Source organism: Staurois parvus, unplaced genomic scaffold, assembly GCF_062004578.1.
Source record: "Staurois parvus isolate SC_StPar_1 unplaced genomic scaffold, SC_StPar_1.0 ptg000094l, whole genome shotgun sequence".
In the NCBI taxonomy this organism is placed as follows: domain Eukaryota; kingdom Metazoa; phylum Chordata; class Amphibia; order Anura; family Ranidae; genus Staurois; species Staurois parvus.
In genome coordinates, this window is record NW_028317890.1 from 2,021,232 (window position 1) to 2,043,139 (window position 21,908).

Sequence of the window (21,908 nt, forward strand, 5' to 3'; positions counted from 1 at the left end):
GTTTTTATTTTGTTTTTTTTCTACGTTTGTTCTGCGTAAGGCAAGAATCTGTCTGCAATACCAACATACAAACAATTGTAAAGTTAAAAGGAATACACGTGTCCAAAGAAAGCTATCTCCCTTGAGCCTATCCCTTAATTCTATTGTTGTAGAGACTTTCACTTAGCCCATTTAGGACAAACCACAGCACCACCTGCCTGCAGTTTGAATGTTCTCCCTGTGCCTGCGTGGGTTTACTCCGGTTTCCTATCACACTCCAAAGACATGCTGATAAGTTAATTGGCTTCTGTCTAAATTGGCCCTAGTATGTGTATGTATGAAGGTAAGTCAGGGACTTTAGATTGTAAGTCCCTTGAGGGTTAGGGACTGATGTGAATGTACAATATACATGTAAAGTGCTGCGTAAATTGACAGCGCTATATAAGTACCTGTAATAAATAAATAACATGGTATGTAAATAGACCCCCAGACATTTCTTCTGTGCATTTCTATGCCACTCTGTTGGAGTCTTCCCTAATGCTTCTGCTTTTGATGGAAATCTTTTGACTATACTGTCAGTTACAGGAATGCACTTAACTGAATCTAGGCTACAGATGTGCAGAGCTGACAACAGGCTAAAGCCTGATGTCACAGAGCTGGTCCAGGTCGTGCAGGGATCCCGACAATGTTGGGATCTGTCCAGATGCCTGTCTGGCAGCTGGCTCAGCCTTTCAACATGCCACTGAGAGCCTGAGCCAGCCACTCGCGCATTCTCCCCCTCCTGTTTGCACTGGAGGGGCAGAATACAGAGCAGTGACTGATAGTCACTGTTCTTTGCTCAAAGCTGACTGAGAACTGAGAAACCAGTGGTCTTTGATCACTCAGTGCTCGGTGTAGAGTCGGCGGCGGGCACCATACTCAAGTAAGCAAGTATGAATGTTTCGTTTAAATTTTTTTTTTTTTAAGCTCTGACACCATCCAACGAACAGCCTGCACAGGTTTAGGACTCGGCACTCTGACACAGGAATGGTATCTTTGTAGTAATGTGTGAAATCTCCATATTAAAGTAGCCCAGTACCTTTGCAGTGTTGACTTTTTATAAATGATTGTCTAAATTTTCATCAGTCTTCAATAGTCCTCATACAAGACTGTTGTATATCATTTTCGTGTTATCACTTATTTTGTTGTTGATCACTCCTGTGGTTGAGAGTAAGATCCAAAACTGCAGTATGTTTGTCTGTGATAAGAGATTAGGCACTGGCAAGAATACACACTTCCTGGAGCTTGGTATGTGATGTCTCATACAGAACTACATCTGCAGTGATCGTTTGCTACACGAGCAACCATTATATGATTTTTATGTTTTGCTAGATCTACAGTTCCATCTCTCCTTTTAATGCACTTCATGGCTTAGATCACTCTTTTAGCCAAATGAACATAAACAAGTTGGCAGTTTAATTGTAATGAGAAAAAAAAATATTTTTACACTGTTCAGTGTGTGTATAAAGGTGGTCTTTTCCATTAACTATAGCATATAGTAGGCAGTGGGAATGGGAGAGGAGCTAGAAAAGGTCCAGTGTAACACTTATAAATTGGGACATCAGTTAATCCAGGGCTTAACAAATTTTCTTTTAATCTAAGAGCTAGCTAAAAACATTAGGAGCCAATGGTTTGTTTTGTGTTTTTTTTTTCTCTTAGCATAGCAAGGGTTGTAGGCGCTCCGGGCAAGGCAACTTTTGGGCGTCAAACTTCACGCGATGCGATTTGTCACCTGTCAATCACAGCAAAAGCACATCATTTTCAAACTCAGATTCGTATCACAGGCTAGATATTTCCAATTGAGGTGGTTCACACACATACGATCCACTTGCTTTGCATTTTGAGTGCCATTACGTAAAGGGTCCTGTGAGAGTTTATAGCGATGCATTCCACTAACAAATGCTAGAGTGGAGTGGCATGCATTGATAAGTGTTCACAAAGGATTGCTATTGACAGGAGTTTTTCGAAGTCTATTGGAGGCAATTTTGTATCGAAGACTATGGGAGGCAGTGTGTGAACCCAGGCACCATGATGCAATTTCTAGTCAGATTTGTCAAACCCCGAGTTAATCTATGCTGGCAGGGAGGCAAAGATCTTAAGGCCTTTTCACAAATTCCTATGTGCATTAATGTACATTGAATAAGGTATCTCAGGTGTTTCACATTAACAATGAATGAGCCTCAATGCATGAAAAAACGCGCTTGCACTATTGTTTGCATTTTCTTTACATCTATGCATCTCTTTACATCTGTGCATTGCAGAGCTCCTTATTTTGGGGTGTGTTGTGCTCACTGTGTGTTAAATTTAAAGTGGTGATGCACATATACGATATGTTTTTGTGCATTATGGTAATGGTGTGAATGAGGCCTTCATACATACACTATATTGCCAAAAGTATTGGGACACCCCCTCCAAATCATTGGATTCAGGTGTTCCAATCACCTCCATGGCCACAGGTTTATAAAATCAAGCACCTCGGCATGCAGACTTCTACAAACATAGGTGAAAGAATGGGTCATTCTCAGGAGCTCAGTGAAGTCAAGCCTGGTACCATGATAGACTGCCACCTGTGCAATAAGTCCATCTGTGACATTTCCTTGCTACTAAATATTCCACGGTCAACAGTGATATTATAACAAAGTGGAAGCAACTGGGAACAACTGCAATTCAGCCACGTGTTAGGCCATGTAAAATGACAGAGCAGGATCAGTGCATGCTGAAGGTCACAGTGCTCAATAGTCGACAACTGTCTGCAGAGTCAATAGCTAAAGAACTCCAAATTTTGTGTGATCTTCAGATTAGCCCAACAGTGCACAGAGCTTCATGGAATGGGTTTCTATGGCCGAACAGCTGCATCCAAGCCTTACATCACCAAGTGCAATGCAAAGCATTGGATACAGTGGCATAAAGCATCCCACCACTGGACTCTAGAGCAGTGGAGATGTGTTTTCTGGAGTGACGAATTGCGCTTCTCTGTCTGGCAATCCGATGGAAATGTCTGAGTTTGGTGGTTGCCAGGAGAACGGTACTTGCCTGACTGCATTGTGCAAAGCGTAAAGTTTGGTGGAGGGGGATTATGGTGAGGCGTTGTTTTTCAGGGGTTGGGTTTGGCCCCTTAACTCCAGTGAAGGGAACTCTTAAGGCGTCAGCATAACAAGACATTTTGGACAATTTCATGCTCCCAACGTTGTGGGAACAGTTTAGGGATGGCCCCTTCCTGTTCCAACATGACTGTGTACCAGTGCACAAAGCAAGGTCCATAAAGACATGGATGAGCTAGTTAGGGGTGGAGGAACTTGACTGGCCTGTACAGAGTCCTCACCTCAACTTGATAAAACACCTTTGGGATGAATTAGAGCGGAGACTGTGAGCCAGGCCTTCTCGTCCGACATCAGTGCCTGACCTAAAAACGCACTTCTGGTAGAATGGTCAAATTTTCACATACACACTCCTAAACTTTTGTGGACAGCCTTCACAGAAGAGTTGAAGCTGTCATAGCTGCAAAGGGTGGGCTAATTCAGTATTCAACCCTACGGACTAAGACTGGGATGCCATTCAAGTATATGTGCGTGTAAAGACAGGAGTCCCAATACTTTTGCCAATATAGAAGTGTACTGTGGTTCTAGATAACCAGATAGCAAGAGCAGCCATATCTTTGGCACTGAACGGTGCTACAAAGAAGGTAAAACTGGTAACCTTCACCATATATGAAATGAAAAAAAGGATTATCCTGCATTGATTACACAACATTATTATAATATATATATTAAAAAAAAGTGCTGCGCAATATGATGCTAACAAACCAATATCACAATGTACCATATAAATTATATAGAATATAATAACGTGTAATCAAAAATTGGAGTCCAGCATTAAAAACCATCAGTCCTTAATAATACACCATCACGTGTATATATATAATTACATTTATATTCTCACATCACATTGCGCTGCACTTTATTTTGATTTTAATTTTTACTGTGTGTGGGAACGCATTTAGTATCAGTAGCAGTATGCTGTGTGATACAATAAGTTGTATTAATTGCGCTAAGGTACACTGGGCACAAAACTTTGTATATTTTTCTAAGGAAAAGCTTTATAGTTGCTACTGATGGGTCTGTTCTGTCTGCATTTAGCAAAATTACACATTGCAGAAAACCTTGTTTGAATTCAATAATCAGAGTTACCGAAAAAAAAACAGTTGTACATTGGTATGGAAATGCATATAAAGCATCTGCATAGAAATGAGCATTATAAAAGAACCTAAACTGTAACAGTCCTTTTTTGTGTGCTTTCTCTTAAGAATATTTTAGCCTAATTTGTCCATTGTTCCTTGCCTAGCGCCGTGTTTCTCAACCTTTTTTTCAGGTACAGCACCTTTTTAAAATTCTGCACAATCTCTAGGCACACCATTTTAAAATGTAAAAAACTAAATGAATAGTTTTATAGAACGCAGCAAAGTCCACACATGTAGGACACCCAACATTAAAGGTGACTTACTCCTAAAAAGCAAATGCACCTTTGCAGGCTAGTACTGACTAGTATGCCAGTGTTTCCCTTCTCCCTCAGTTTTTCTCCCTCACTCAGTTAACGTGACCCCAGTGCTGATGGAGAGGGTCAGGGGAGGGACTAACAAGAAACACCTGACATGCTCCATATCAACCAATGATGTCATCAGTTGTTAGGACACTGGCAGATGGTTGTAACACTGCACTAAAAATGGCTTTTGTGTAACAAAAAGGCTAGTTTTATCAACTTGCTGGCTTGCAGACAATTTTTGGGCAATATTTAGGCACCCTGGTTGATAAAAGGCTGATATGGTATAGCAAACAACTAGACATGAGGTGTGCTGGGAAGATTTGCAGTTGAATAGTGAAGCATATTGCATGTTGCCAAAACTTTGAGATCTCTGGACCTCTCCAGATAAGGGGCCTGAAATCTGCCTGGGGTTCTGTACATCATATACATTTTGGGTTGGCCATATGGCCTGTGTTATAAAAACGAATAGGAAGTGGGTATCTTTCACAGTATATAGTCAACCACTGACTAAATATATATAAAGATGTAAGTAGTTGTTGTTGCATAGGCATATAGGCAGAAATGTCCACTAATAGTTTACTAGAGTGGTCTCCATACTTTCTTTTTAAAAAGAATCCTTTTTGTGTAGCATAATTGTAACCTAGTCATATGGGATTATCAGACATGCTCCCAGGCCATATGATTCATTCCAGTAACTTCTGCAATAATGGAGGACTTGGCTTCATCACAGGCTTTGGCTAGTTTTGATCAGCCTGAGTGTATTTTTTTAATAAAGGAAAGAATGGATTTAAGTGCATCCCAAAGAAATGGCTTCAGTGCATCCCAAAAGGCATTGTGGGCAGTAGAGTCACCATGGGTTTTCTAAAATAACCGCAGCCAAAAATCTATTTTCTACCTCCATCACCCTTTCCCTTACGTAGGTCTTGACGAATAGGGCCTATGTCACCACCTAAGTATAACTTTTTTTTTAGTTTTGTATAGTGGAACACCTGTCATGTTTTTATCTATTTCTGTGTCCCTGTTAGGGAGATTCATCCTCTTTTATTTGTACTGTTTACACTGAAAGTGGAAGTAACATTTTGGTTATCCCTATAACAAAAATATGGGGAAAACCTTCTAATGGGGATGCCAATTCTGGTGACAACCAGGGGTTTCCTTTTTTTGACTATGGGACAGGAAGTGAAGGAAAATCTCCCCATTGAGACACAGATGGCAAAAACCTGACAGGGCTTATTCCCTTACTCTGCCCAAAATGGGGGGGGGAGCTGTGCCTTTTTGTTCTATTACAACGTTCCCTATTTCTCAGATATAGTTGTACTGCAAGACATGTCAGTCTTCTAGGATAAGCTTCTAGGGCTTCCTTGACGCAGCTCTCCTTCACCGCAGGTTTACTGGCATCCAATGCTATGTGGGAGCCGCTTCTAGTGTGATGATTGCTGTGGCTGCCATCATAGCGGTCTGAATTCCTTAGTGTTAATAAACCCAGGACCCTGCATTCACTATATCTGGTCTCCCACAGTACACACAACATGGAAATCCAATTATTTAAGTAAATATAAATTGCTAAATACCTTTTCTCACCAGCAGTTAGAGCAGTCTTGGGACTTCTGTCAGTGTCCAGCTGAACACTGGTTAAAGCTTGTAGGAGGAGTTTTTTCTTTCTGCTCTAGGAGGATGCAGGACCCCTGACTTCTGTCTGGACAGTGATGATTGGTCCTGTGCTGATTGGTCCTGTGCTGATCACATGCACTCTCCCAAGAAAAAAACCTTTCTAGCAATACACACCAAACTGAGCATATGCAGAGTGGCTCTTATCAGGAGATGAGAGGGGGACACTGGCAGAAGGGGAGGATCAGAGAAGTCAGGTTCAAACAACACAATGCAGAGGATTAACCCCTTAGGTTCCACAGTGAGTATAGCAAGCATGCTTTACTACATACACAGACTGATTTTACTGTTGTGGGATTAAGCCACTTAGCAGTTGAATGTCCTTTGTCATATCTGGATTCTACAGGGCGTCTGGCAGCAGTTTGTTTGTATGGTTGTATGGACGTTCAGTCTGCAGGAGTTTTGAGAATTATAAAGCACTTAGTGATGTCTGTCCATGCTGGTAGTAGCCGCAACAGCCCTCCATTGCAGCTGTTTTTTTTTATCAAATTCTTTGGTACTGCAGTACAATGAGACTACAGAGATTTCATGCACAGCACTCGGTCTGATAAAGCTGCATATTTATTTTTCCTAATAGCTTGCTATTATGGGAACTACAGGAATCTTCTATTGAGCACACTGTAATACAATTTGTACTTTTTTTTTCTTTTTTTATTAAATGCAAAATTACTTTTAAATCTGCATTATGCAAAAGGCAGTATTTATGTAATGTTTAAAGCCACAGAACATACTAAAAATTGTGATTTTAAGTAGCTGAGTTGCATTACATCTTAAAAATGATATTTCGTTGATGACAAAAAAGCCAGCATGTTGGAAAATGTAGGCAATTTGCCTTGTGTAGCAGTTTTAATGGTTTTTAATAGTATAGCTGGCCTAGTCTCTAACCAAAGATTGCACTGAAGTTGATGGCAAACGTCCAAAATTTTCACATGTATGGCTGATTTGGGCTCGTTCAGACATATGATATGCCCTATCAGGCAGAGGAGCTCATCATCCTGCATTTCTGTGCACATCACTGTGATGAATGGAACAGTTATTGACTGCACAAGTACACAGTGGTAATTAAAAGTGCATGGGCGTATGTCCTTGTGCACACCAATGTCCCTTAACCTGGTGACAAATGTCACAACCTGATCGATCATACAGTTGCCTTTTAATTTACCCTTTGCAAAGGTCTGCCTGATTGAATGAATTGTTTACGTATGCCCTCTCTCTACATGTGTAGAGCCTTCTATATGACCTTCTTCAGTAGGTTTGAACCGCTGTGCTCCTAAACATCTCTGCCTTTCAGATTATGCTCATCTAATGGTAGTCGGTGAGCCCTGCGCTGTTAGGTGAACTAATCAGATGATCAGGGGTAGAAATATTGTTTTGGTTTTTTTTTTCACTACTGCAGAGAAGTCACTTGTAGGATCTGCCTACTTGTTAGTAATTTTAAAGATTGTGCAAGTTTTGTACCCTTAGATTGTGGTGTGTGTAGCCAGTTTTAATTTACTTGCTTGTTCATGCAATCCAAGAATCACTAGAAGAGCATCCTTTAATATCAATGTTTGCCTTAAGGTTTCAAACATAAAAATTTCAGATTTTTCAAATCTGGACAAAGCTTTTGTTGAACGGAGCAGCTCTCAGTACACAAGGTAAAATGTAATTCTTTATCATACTGTTTTCTTCCCTTTTTTCTGCTTTATCTTTATTAGTAAATCCTTGTCCTGGTGATTAACAAAGATTCAATTCTAGAGTTGATACACCTTGTTTGTGTAACAGTCATAAGCAAGGTGTACACGGACCCAACATCAGGAGGTTCAGCAGGTGCCAGACGAATTTCGGTCCGTGTGTACCTCTCTGTTCAACAGAAGCCATTTGTTAAAACTGTCCTGTTAGAAAACAAGCATTTGATCAGCACATGCAGCTATGGCTGGGGTGCTGATCAGTGAATTCTGATGGGAGATGGTGGGGAGTGTAGCAATCGTGCGCACAAAGATGGACGCGAACGTCCATTTTGCTAAAGATCCTCCATCTTGTGTCATTTTCACTCCAAAATCAGCCCCCCTCCCTTTCTGTTGAGTGGCCGGTGGTCGGTGTGTGTGTTAAGTTCAGGAGTGCACAGGGCACAGCTGGATACGCTTCATGGTTATAAACCCAATTAGCTGGTTCCATGAAGTCTGGCAGACTCTTGCTTTGAGCTGATCGTAAAGCTATAAACCCGTCACTGGACTTGAAAAGCATTCCGATATAGCAGTAAAACATATATCTCATTTGGGAAACCACTTTTTCATACACTTTCATAACTTATCGTAGGAAATACATACAATAACACAGAACATATATTCAGATTGGTCAGTTTACTGCGAGTCACCTGATACCTTACACCCCTAGATTGTCTACCCGAGAGCAGAAAGCGATATCTCCTTAACCGTCCCAAGCTGATATATCATATCTAGTATCTGGACGTTCAGAATATCATTATTATCCTACCAGTGGATAGGATGCTACATGTGCCTATGGAAGGTTATTGACCATGATATAAACTGGGAGGGATTTGGTCATAGCCTGAGTTCCCCGCCTAAACACCCCTCCCCAAATGAGGCGATTGGTTCTCTGTTTTAAGGAAACACCCTGCTGGGTTCCTAGAAAAAGCCTGTTATGCCTGGGGAAGGAAGATGAAGAGATCTCCCTTTTTAACTTCAGGAACCAACTTTGGGAGAAACGGTACCCTTTTGTTCAGGACACCTGAACGCTGCTTAAACCAGGACTTCTGCAAGTATTCTACCTTCTTAAACTTATTTCTTTATCTCTCTGCTGTGTTATTGCTCTCTGTATTTTTATATATATGCTACATCTTTTTCTGTAAATATTTTTATTGCACCATTTTGACCTTTTTAGTTATAAATCCTATTTTCTGAAAAGTGTTGAACTGTTTATAAAGCTCTTTAATGCAAACTAAGAATCCCTGTCTCTGAAGAACGCTACTGTGTGTTTTAAACTTCTGCATACATCTGCCTGCGGTGACAGTGTGTATACAGATGCTTATTCAAACATCATAGCGTTACTGCTAAGATTGGTGAGTACAAAAAGGCAGTGGTGGCAGTGTGAAGGGTTAATTGTGTAATTAACCTGACCCAGTATCAATCGCTCTCAGGCTGCTGCACATAGCTTGTGGTCCAGTGAGCTGGAAAATCTTTGTGCAGGTTGCAGCTGAGTGTGGCAGTGTTACGCACGTGACAGCGTGGTTTTAGATTGGCTAGTCCTTCAGTCAAGAGTTGGTGAGAGGGCTGGGGGTCTGACCCTGCGCCTGCCACAGGGAGTTCCTTTGTTGGAATACAATAGCGCAGCAGGGAAGATCCTGTGTCCATATCGCTTAAGTGGATATGGGGATCTGAGGTTTTTCGTTTTTTTTTTTCTCAACCTGTTGGTTGAATGTAAAAAAGTCAAGGTGTATTCCCTGCTTTACCTAATTGGAGATATTCCAAATGAAATGGGCTGACCTCTGGTTGGTTGCTGTGAGCTATTGCGCTTAAGACCTTTATTGGACACGGTTAACTGTGTCTGCTCCAAAACATAAAATGGAGCTGTGAGTTGAAAAAAACTATTTCTAAAGGAAAAGATCATTTTCACTTTAGCAATATATATTAATATACAGTATATACACCAACATGAATGTTCACTTAGCTTAGTTAAGAAGGTGAAGTTGTGTTCACACAGTGAAAATACACAGCACAAAAAAAAAGAAAAACAACATATTTCCTTGAATGTGATTGGATGAGTAAAGTGAACATAGGTTTACTCAGTTTAGTGAATACGGTAAAGCTATGTTTCCAAAGTGGACATTTAGGGCTCATTCAAATGGGGATGAGACCAGGAGTGACAGGTCAATGACAGACTGACAATGGCTGTACATATTTTCCCAAACACATGAACATTTCCATCTGTACAGGTACAGATGCACACCACTAGACGCAGACAAACTCTGACTAGGGCCAAAGCCATGCATGTGTCTCCATACGGATGTAAATGCACGGATGTACTGAAAGGTCCATACAGCCGCACCTGTCAATGATTTTTAACAGGCATCTGGGGTGTCTGCACAGAACGCATTTCACTCCCAATCCCATAAACATATGGTGTATGGGCCTCTGTGTCAATGAGCCCTTACTGTGCTAACTGTCTGTATTACTTTAGTAAATCAACTTTAATAGCACCCTTTGCCCACCACTGTTTCTCGATGACCCCAGTATGACTCCACTTTTTTTTAGGACTTCGCTCTGATACATATACAGCTGTGAAAGCCACTGCAGTGTATTCTAGACTCTAATTAAATGGTAATTTCTCAGAGGGAGGTTCCATAATCCCACTTCCAGTAAATATTTTTACAGAACTGTATTAGAGAGCTATGTGTTTGGAGCTGTGTTGTGGCTGAATTTACAACTCTGTGTTTAGGATTTATAGAAATCAGCTGTTTTGTTTAGACAGAAGGAAAGCGCAAGACATAAACAAACCCGAGCGTTCAGTGTGGTGTTGGCGCACTGATGGAAATGAACAGCAGTTAAAACGAGAAAAACATTTTAAAAAGTTGCCCGGAATTGTTATGGATCGCATATGTACAGTTTGTTTTTTATCCTTGGGTTTTTCAACACCATATTGACAGTATAAAAATCACATACATGGGAATTTCAAAGTCCAAACCTGGCGATAGATTTTAAATGGTACTCAGATGTTTGCATGATTTGCCCTTACAGGTTATCGGAGAAGACTCTTCTTCTCTTCTATGTTCACTCACTGGACACCTGGGGACATCACCCTCCATCCTTAGGCTGGCCATACACTATACAAGTTTCTTGAGAATTTTGCATTAGATTTACCAAAAACCATATAATATGAAGTCAAACCTAAGCAACACCTTCAATTGTATCCAATTAGGCAGGCCCTTGTACTAAATAGTTATTTATTTATTTCAGGTTCTTATATAGCGCTGTCCATTTACGCAGCGTTTTACGCACACACACACACACACACACACACACACACACACACACATATATATTGTACATTCACATCAGTCCCGAACCCTCAAGGGGTGTACAATCTAAGGTCCCTAACTCCCATTCATACATACACATACTAGGGCCGATTTAGACAGGATCCAATTAACCTACCATAGTTGAAGGTAAATCTAAGGGAAATTGGACAGAAAATTGTATTGTGTATGGCCAGCCTTACTCTGGAGATTTGTGATCAGGAGTTGCTAGTATCTTTTGTTACCCATGAGATGCTAAAATCAACAGGATTAGGCGATCATCTAATTGTTGACAACAGTTTATAGAATCAATAGAACCTGATTTGTCTGAAAATATACCTTCAGCCTGATTTCTTGTGAATAGAGAGTTATAGATAAAGATCCTTTATCAGTTTAGGAAAAATACAAAACATTTTTTTTTTTTTTTCAACGAACATTAATTTTCTTCCCTTTTTTTTTTTTTTTTTTACCTTGAGTTTTTCACTTGAAAGTTCACCCAGGCTTCATACCCTTCAAGTAGCAAGAAATGACTAATCCCCTTTGTATGGATTTTATAGGATTGGTTACTGCAATTATATCCTAAATGACAGAAATAATTAAGTGAAGGCAACACTGATTTAAGAGGCTTGTTAGCTTAGTCTTTATGAAAGGGATGTCTAATTTTAACATGGACAACCTAATTATTTCACTTGAGAGAACTGGAGACATTTGCATTCTTTCTGAGTAGTGTAATTCCATATAATATTCAGCTCTGTATTAGTATGTAAACATTTTGTTATTGTTGTAATATAATTTGCCAGGTCAATCGCACTCTGCACGGGCAGCACAGTGGCTAAATGGTTAGCACTCCGTTGGTTCGGATTCCAACCAGGGCACCACCTGCCTGGAGTTTGCATGTTCTTCCTTTTGCCTGCGTGGGTTTCCTCTGGGTAAAATAAACTATACACGCTACATATGTATTCCCAGTAATTTATACTGTTATAGTGAAGGTTCCTTACTCTGGCGCAGTAAACCTTCTCAACACAAAGGATCTTTCCAGCCCCAGGGAAACCCTGCTAAAACAAATTCTAGATTTCCATTTCTGGATGATACATTTGTGTGATGGTCAGTGAGAAAATGCTCCTTACGCTTGTGGTCATTGGGAAGAATTACCCCCTTATAGATAGCTAAAAAAGACAAATGATGTCAGTGGGAACTTGTTTGAGAGGTAGAAATTGCTCATTTCTCGAACCCCTAGCAACCTCTGGAGGAACCCTGGTTGAGAGACCCTGCTTTAGTGAGATATTTACAGTGAATATTTATTCATCTTTATGCTGTTTTATTGATTGTAGAGTTTTTCTTCCCAATGATTATAGCTACGGAAGTGAATGAAGGCTTTTTTTTACTGCTTGTTCACAATATGTAAATACTTTATTCATAATCTGAGCACAGGTTCAGCTTAACCATGAAAGAGTTAATGCTAACCTTTTTGCAGAAAAAAAAGGATAAAAATATTTCCACCGCATATAATTTCTCCTTATTGTGTTACAAACACTCCTGTTTCTGCATTTTGTATGCACCGAATAATTTTCACAGCATATGAATTGTTAAGGTTTCTGATAAAGCACAGCTGACAACCTGTCCATGCTGCGATTTTCCTGGAGTACATGACTATTACATGTAAGAATTCTCTGAATCTTAATATAAAGAAATGCTTTTAGTTCATCTTCTCACAGCTGGATTCATTTATTGTGTTCTATGCTTTTGAACTGCTTGTTGATTTTATACAAATGGCTATTTATAATGAGGGCGGAAATAATCAGGCAAAGGTAGACTAATGAACTGTAGGTGTTTTTTAACCCTTAAGTTAGGTTTTCTTTTTATGAGTATATTTTATAGATAATTGCAGTTGTTTAACCCTATAAAACTACTAAGTGTGTTGGCATATATGAAAACTACATGTGATATATAGATCTACTAAATAAGATGTTGCAAGGAGCAGTGTTTAATAGAGTACCCTATAGCTAGTGGGACCACCGTGACCCCATATAGTCTGAAGAAAGCTTGTGTTGCTTTTTAAACGGATCACAGTGATTTGGAATTAGTCGCTGCTGGCCCTGCATTGGATTGAAGTAGATCTAAAATACCCCTATTTATTCCGGTTATGTGTTTAAAATATATGTCTAGCCTAAAACCACAGTTGTTATACTACCGTGTATTCTTTGTACACCAATCTATACTGTGCACTTAGTTTGCTATTTGGGGGGGGGGGGAGATCACAAATAACTTGATCAGTGAGTTCAACTCCTTCACTATCCAGTCACAACCATGATCACGCTTTATTGCTTTTACTTAGATCAGGGGTCTCCAAACTTTCAAAACAAAGGACCAGTTTACTGTCCTTCAGACTTAAGAAGGTCAGGACTGTGGCCAACAGAAATAGAAATTTTCCTGGCATCGTTGGGAGTAAACCTTGCCCCATCTTAAGTATTAGGGGAAGGAATAGTCCCCCATTGTTGGTGTCAGTAGGAGGAATAGTGCCCCATTGATGATGTCAGTGGCAGGAAATATGCCTCCTTGGTGTCAGTGGGCAGAATAGTGTCTCATCTATGGTATTATGGGGAGGAATAGTGCTCCATTGTTGGTGTCAGTGGCAGGAATTATGCCTCATTGTTGGTCTCAGTGGGCAGGATAGTGTCTCATCTCAGTGGGATAATTGGTGTCCTAAGTGTTAGATAAAGGAAAGCAATGGTCCACATCTGGCCCCTGGGCTGCAGTTTGAATGGAGTGTTTCTTAGATGTAAGAAAGTTAATAGTCGGGCCCTTGTATAGTATATAGGAAACAAAGAGAGGGCGCACAGGCCTAGTGCATTACCTTAAAAAGTGGGATTTATTAATAAATAGTAAAATACTCACAAAGTAACATAAAATCAGATTAAAATGGAAAGCATGTCGCAAGGTATGCAGAGTGGTTCAGGAGGGAGGGACTGTGAGCCTCTGGGTAGCTGGTGGCTGACGCGTTTCGTGGTTGTGCCTCTTCCTCAAAGCCAGTGTGCCTGATAGTGGGGTATGCGTTTAGGCCCAGTAGAATTACACATTTCTGGCAGGTATGAAATTCAGATTTGATTTCATACTGGGTATTCAGATGTGTGTTTCACTTACACTTTCATAGTACAGTTCTTCACGCTGATTTACTTTAATTTTTAGTGTCATTCTTTGCTGTGCTTGGCGAACAATAGTTGTAATTAATCTCCTTGGAGAAATGGTCTTTTTGGGATAGTATCAATTGACCTTTGTCAGCTTTTCACCTGGGAAATTACTAGCAACTTTCTTGGTTTTCTGTGAATAGTTTAGTAGAAGTGTGTTCTGGTTCATTTCCCATGCGCACACAGTTGGTAAACCACCATTCAATTAAGATCTGTGTACACTGTCTTTTTTTTTTTCACTTTATTTTTCTGGTATCCCTATAGCATTTGTGTAAAATTTGCTGCATCACTTAGCACATTAGATCAAAACAACTAACAATTTCCAGGGAAAGCTTTTGCAAAAAAATTGTTTGCATGTGAGCTATTGTGGGGAATTGGTTTAATGTCCTGCATTGTGTAGAATCTTCATCAGATGAGATGATAAATCGTTACGTCTTCGGGGGGCTAAATATGGTGAGATACTCAGATTGAACAGTGAATGGCTGAATAAATATATATATTCCTAACAAGTCACTATATACAGCAAGTGTCATTTATAAACTTGGGCACACCCCTAGTGTATTAAGTGTGACACCTTAGATTCCATAAACAGGCCTATCGGGGTTGCCAAGAGTAAGAGAAGTCTGGCTTTCCGCAAACAAGAAGTCTTCTAAGAGCAACCTTCAAGATGCTCTGTTTGCCGAATACCACACTGTTATTACCTTTGGCCACCATTTGACATTTGTCATTGGAACAAGCATCAGAATTGGAAGATTTCCCCCTATTCTTTTTCTGGTTCAACTCAAACCTTTGGATTACCCTTACTTTCATTCCCAGTGGCATTGGTGATCTAGAGAGAGCCAATCTCCCTAGAACACAGTAGCCACAAAGCTATGGTTTTTATCCCCTCACTACTATATCCAAATCTGGAAGAAAAAGTTTTGTCTTCAGGTATACTTTAATTCTACTCAAAAGTTAAGGTTCTATTTAGGAAAATGTCATTCAGAAGGAGAACTATGTTTTTGTATAGTTTCTAATCACTGAATGTGGACCATTCACAGATCTTTTAGCACTATGGGCAAAATATCTGCCTTTGTAATGCCAGTTTATAAAGAGAATGTGTTTGTTTAAACCCATTTATTAAAAAGACCTTACAATACTTGGTCAAGCTTGAAAGGTATTGTACTTGGGTTGAGGAAATAATGTGATTTTTGAAGTTAATTAACTGATGTATTCGCTTTTAGCCACTATAAGATAGCAGTCATCTGCACACATTCATTCACTTGTTCATTAGTTACTCCTCCACTGGAAGGGGCTGGCTGTACAATGTAAACACTACACTGTTTACATTTGTGATCACTGTGATTGGTCATCATGGTGATCACATGATTCAGAGCTGCTTAAATCTGCTGTATACAGTACACTGTGTCTGAACCCAGCTGTCCCTTGATAGCTCAGCTAAAGCTGCACCAGTATATGCATTTCACCTGTTTATTTTGCCTGAAATTTAACTTTAAACATGAGATTTTTAATAGTGGTTAATTCTGGTTTACAGAAGAAAATTAAAATCACTACAAAATATTTTGTTCATACTTTTAGTATGTCATCTGAATTCCTTCTGATATGTTCTAGACAGAGGTGATCTGTCTGCATTCATTTGCGCATTCAGAATATAAATAACCTGTCCAGACTTTGATGTATGTATGCGTTATGCCTCTTGGAAGTTCTGCGGCATTCCGGCACATAAACATCTCTGTATGATATTCTTTCATCTCCATGGATCATGCACATCTCACGATCTAACGTCCTTCTGCTCTGTTTTACGACTGTTCTGTAGCCCCCTATGGAAGCCTCCAGCCCGGCACAGCTGTCTTTCTGGCTGTGTGGATAAACACAAAGCCTGCAGTGAGCCTAAATGGTAGAGTGGGTGAAATAAAATGGGATCACTTCTACTTTGATTGGGTTAACTTTTAACTATTAGCCACAGTATAATTTGTGTTCTGTGCCTAGTGTAGATGTTTCTGATACGCGGATATGTGTTTTGCAGTCAAGTCTTCAGACAGGAATCTTGTTTTATAGAATTCGGTTTTTGCTTTGTTGCTCTGGTTGATATTTGCAGTATAGGATTTTGAACTCTTCATACAGTTTGGCACTTACTTGTTGTTTGGCACTTTTTTTTTTTTTTTCTTTTCACATGGACCTCTGAATTTTGACCACCCTTGTTTTGTTGGGGTTCCCCGTTTTGTGGAGAGCTGCTGAAGCCAAGCCGTTAGGCACAATTGATGACTCCTCGTTATGGGTGAAGGACCTTTGCCAAACGCCGTACCCCTATCTTCCTTTTGACCTTCAGTTTATTCATAGGGACTGTGCTGGAAATAATATGCAGGTCACTTTGACCTCATTCTTTCACATCTTGTTATACTTGTTTTCAAAAGTCAGTGCCATGAGAACTAACTTAAAGTAGTGCCTGATCTTGGTATTTCATAAAGTTCTCTTTTTCCACTTTTAAAACCCGATATGAAAAAAGATCTAAAATATTGAGGGGTTTTAGATGGCAAGTAAAATGCTCTTTTCGTTTTGCTGCAATTCGGTCATTTGTAACTTCTTGCCTGGTTTTCATCCATTTTACAAAGATTTGATGCAGGAGCTGCAGGGTGTCAAAATGAGTGTTTAAGGTGGTACTGCACTCCCTCACCTAACACTCAGTATTTTTAATCCTTCTGCTGTAAACATTCGTAAATAGTAACATATATAATATTTACTTGTTTTTAAAACTTTTTTTTTTTTTGTTGAATTACTTTCTGGTTTCTAGCCCAGGAAAATGATGTCCTAAATTCCAGGAGGGGAGGAGTGATTCTCTCAGCTAAGCACACCCTCCTACCTACATGCCTGAGCTAAGGGCAAATGAATTCAAGGATATAAATGTTACTTTAAATCACCTACCATTACTAAAGTTGGCCACGGCCAGAAATGCTAGTGGGTGTTTTTTTAAATGATTTTTCGGTACAATAGAGCATTAGGACATGGACAGATGGATGAAATTGCTTTGAATATTAAAAAGGAGTAGTGGTTTTGGTTTGTGGTGATCAGATGCAGTGTATATCCACTTTAATAAACCTTGTTAAAAGTAGACATGTGGATGAGAAAAAAAAAAAGCATTGGGTCCCAATTACATTTGTTCAGTGCACCAGTACATGTTATGGCACACTTTACCGTATGTTGGATTAAGGCAGCCTCTTAAAATCTATGGCTACTGATGCAGCAAAACCTGCCAAATATCAGGCCAATAAGGCTCTTCGCCAGAATGGCCTGATATAATGAGAAACTTGTCCTTTATTTACATAAAGCAACAGGTAGCGTCAATTTTTCAGGATTTTACAGGATATTTTCTCAAAGTACTTTGTTTTGAAAAAGGGATCTTGCAAGGTTCCAAAAAAATGACTTGCAATGCTTGTTACTTTATTAAAGGACCAGATTATCTCTGTACCAAGCTGTGCTGGTGTGGCTAGGCTCACATCTGTGTAGGTGGTCCCTGCTACTGGCCCACACCTGTTCACAGCCACAACCAACCGCTCTGGATGCACACGGGTACCATTAATCTTAAGGGCATGCCTCCTGCACAGGGAATCGCACTGCATGTGCATCTCCCGTGCAGGCTGCAATTTCTAAAATGCTGCAGGGACCTTTTCCATGCATTTCAGGGGGCACAGCAGCCAAAATAAATGGGCTACCATGCCTGCACAGAACGTGCCTTGCAGAGCCAGGTATGTGTGAACTTGGCCGTAAGAGCCGTCTTTTCCTATGATTTGTATGGTGGTAACGTAGGTTAGTTCAATACAGCACCCTGCGCTACAGAACCCATGCAAGCAACAAATTCCCTTCTTCCAATAATGGACAATTTACAAAATGTTTCTGCACTATGGTGTGTTGCAGCACATTGCGTTCGGTTGCTATTCAAAATGAATGGCACTGCAAAGTGTCAGCACTTGTAATATGTGTTGCAGTAATACGTGCATTGATGGAAAGCATACATGTAAATTGACCTTTAAAGGATAAGTTCACCTTTGGTAACATGTTACACCTGTATTCAGGGTGTAACATGTTACCAAAGAACTCCTGATCCCTCATTGTGACAGCAGCTGGAGGATCTTCTCCCCTCACCCGCTGTCACAATTCAAATACCGCCTGGCTGTGCAGGGCACCGCCTACATGGCAGCATTGATTTAGTTTTCTGTGAATGAATGAACTACAACTACTGTCTGCCTTCACTGCGGATGGTTTGTAGTTCTCAATGAACTGCAAGGGCGTTGGTGAGAACTCTTAGTTCATTTATTCTTCCTAGACTTCTGCAACTGTCTGCTTAGGCTACGTTCACACTAGCCTTGTTAGAAAGCGGCAGACAGGCATTTGGGAAGCGTTTTTACCGTTTTCCAAACGCCTCGGAAAATTCTGCACATTGCAGCACATAGTGCTGTTCAAACGGGAGCGTTAGCGTTGCGGCAGAACGGACGCCTCTGGTCGAGTCAGGAGTTTAAGCCTCCAATTCAAGTCTACGGTGCTGCTCCGCAAACGCCCAGCGTTTGCGGAGCGTTAACACCATTCAAACTTCATTATAGGCGTTTGTGGGGCGTTTTTAATGCTTGGCAAATTCCTAGCAACCGCCGCTAAACTGCTCATGCAGAGTTTTTGGAGCGTTTGCGCAGCGTTAAAAACTCTCCTCAAACGCCAGACCAACGCGTGTCAAACGCTATAGGGGCATTTGGCAAGAGTTGGAAAAAAAGTCAAGTGTGAACAAGCCCTAATATGGGAGGAACTGGCAGACAGCTGAATGAATCTGCAGGATCCTGATGTGGCACCCACAATCTGATTGCAGGTGCAATGCTTTACAGGCCACGGAGTAAAAAAAAAAAAAATGCGTATTTTTACCTGAAAAAAAGATGTGCATTTAGTATGAATTTTTCTACAAAATGTGAGCCTTTAAAGTTCTTAAGCTTCACTACATCAAATACTGTATAATTAATCTCAGGTTTGGTATGAAATTCTCAGAAATTTGAGTGAAAAAACAATAAAAAGCCTTTTCGCACATTGAGATCTTGTTGTGCGCAATTCTGTAGACGTTTAGTGAGCATGAACTCACCAAGGGCAAACTTTTATCACAGCTTGCATTTTCAATGTGAAATTTTTTGGTTTGTGATTTTTTTTTTTTTTTAATAAAATCTCATGATGCTTTAAATTAAGTGGCTGGATCTTGGCCTTTTCTTATGATGGGGAAAAAAACCTGCTATGATGTGAGCCTATGCGTGTTTCCTATATGAGGTTATGCGGCTTTCCTATATGAGGTTATGCAGCTTTCCTCTATGATCATTTACAGTGAAGGAAATAAGTATTTGATCCCCTGCTGATTTTGAATGTTTGCCCACTCACAAAGAAATGATCAGTCTAAAAATCGAATGGTAGGTGTATTGTAACACTGAGAGACAGAATAGCAACAAAAATTCAAAATAAATGCATGTCTAACAAATTATGCACTGATTTGCATGTTCATTGGGGAAATAAGTATTTGATCCCCTTCACAAAACATGACTTAGTACTTGGTGGCAAATCCCTTGTTGGCAATCACAGAGGTCAGACGTTTCCTGTAGTTGGCCACCAGGTTTGCACACATCTCAGGAGGGATTTTGGCCCACTGCTCTTGGTAGATCCTCTCCAAGTCATTAAGGTTTGATGGCTGATGTTTGGAAACTTGAACTTTCAGCTCACTCTACAGATTTTCAATTGGATTAAGGTCTAGTGACTGACTAGGCCACTCCAGGACCTTAATGTGCTTCTTCTTGAGCCACTCCTTTGTTGCCTTGGCCGTGTGTTTTGGGTCATTGTCATGCTGGAACACCCATCCACGACCCATTTTCAATGCCCTGGCTCAGGGAAGAAGGTTCTCACCCAAGATTTGATGGTACATTGCCCCTCCCATCATCCCTTTGATGCGGTGCAGTTGTTCTGTCCCCTTAGCAGAAAAACACCCCCAAAGTAGAATGTTTCCACCACAATGTTTGACAGTTGGAATGGTGTTCTTGGGGTCATTGGCCTCAACGCGCCGTGTTTGGAGGAGGAGGAATGCTGCCTAATAGCTTGATTTTGGTCTCATCTGACCACAACACTTTCAACCAGTCCTCCTCTGCATCATTCAGATGTTCAGTGGCAAACATCAGATGGTCCTGGACTTCTGCTTTATTAAGATTAGGGACCTTGCGGGCGCTGCAGGATTTCAATCCTTGTCCGCGTAGTGTGATACCAATTGTTTTCTTGGTGACTGTGGTCCCAGCTGCCTGGAGATCATTGACAAGATCCTCACGTGTAGTTCTGGGATGATTCCTCACTGTTCTCATGATCATTGACACTCTGTGAGGTAAGATCTTGCATAGTGTACCAGATCTAGGGAAACTGACAGTTGTTTTGTGTTTCTTCCAATTGCGAATGATTGCACCAGCTGTTGTCACCTTCTCACCAAGCTGCTTGGCGATTGTTTGGTCACCCAGTCCAGCCTTGTGTAGGTCTACAATCTTGTCCCTGACATCCTTGGATAGCTCTTTGGTCTTTGCCATGGTGGAGAGTTTGGAATCTGTTTGATTGCTCTGTGGACAGGTGTCTTTTATACAAGTAACAACATGAGATTAGCAGCACTCCCTTTAATAGACTGCTTCTAATTTCAGCTTGTTACCTGTATGAAAGACATATGGTAGCCAGAAATCCTGCTGAATGATAGGGGATCAAAGAACATGCAGATCTGTGCATCATTTGTTAGACATGCATTTCTTTTGAATTTTTTGTTGCTATTCTGTCTGTGTTACAATACACCTACCATTTGATTTTTAGACTGATCATTTCTTTGTGAGTGGGCAAACATTCAAAATCAGCAGGGGATCAAATACTTATTTCCTTCACTGTATATTGTGATCTCCATCATGAGATTCAGTAGTGAGAAAACTATAAATGTGCCTGAATGACAGAATTACAGTCAGTTTCTTTAGTTGTGAGTCCTCTGGTACAGTTAAGCATTTGACTTGATTTCTTTTTATGTTAGCACCTTTAGCTCAGCTGCAGGGTCATTTCCTGATGCCTAATAGTATTTTTTATTTCAGGTGCGCCAGAGGTTTCCTGCATGGCCGTGCCAAAGAGTAGTATTTTGCAGTACAGCATCGCCCTCTGATGGTGAGTAGATGTATTTGCATGTTGAACTTTAGCTGGTGCTTCCCTCCAGAGAGCTGTAGTGGTCTATCCCAGTATTCTCACCACAATAATAATTTAATAAATTAAAAATGCATGGTGAAAACAATTATTTAAAATTTTATTTTTAAAGATAAAAATATATGCCAGTCACTTCAGTAATGTATGTCTTTGTATTATATAAAATATATAGCCCTATGCTTATGTTCATTGTTCTTTTTACAATTACATAATTTATTTACTTTTCCCCTGTATTGGGAAGCAAATAACCTCCAAGGCAA

General features: G+C 40.2%; 1 protein-coding gene across 1 annotated transcript in view; it reads left to right on the forward strand.

Moving 5' to 3' along the window:
* The window catches only part of MCU (mitochondrial calcium uniporter), a 171,768-nt gene that overhangs the window by 137,691 nt on the left and 12,169 nt on the right, over positions 1 to 21,908 (forward strand). Inside the window, exon 2 of the mRNA XM_089670731.1 lies at positions 21,543 to 21,612. Coding sequence (XP_089526857.1) covers positions 21,543 to 21,612 — 70 coding nt within the window. The remainder of the gene's footprint in view (positions 1 to 21,542; positions 21,613 to 21,908) is intronic.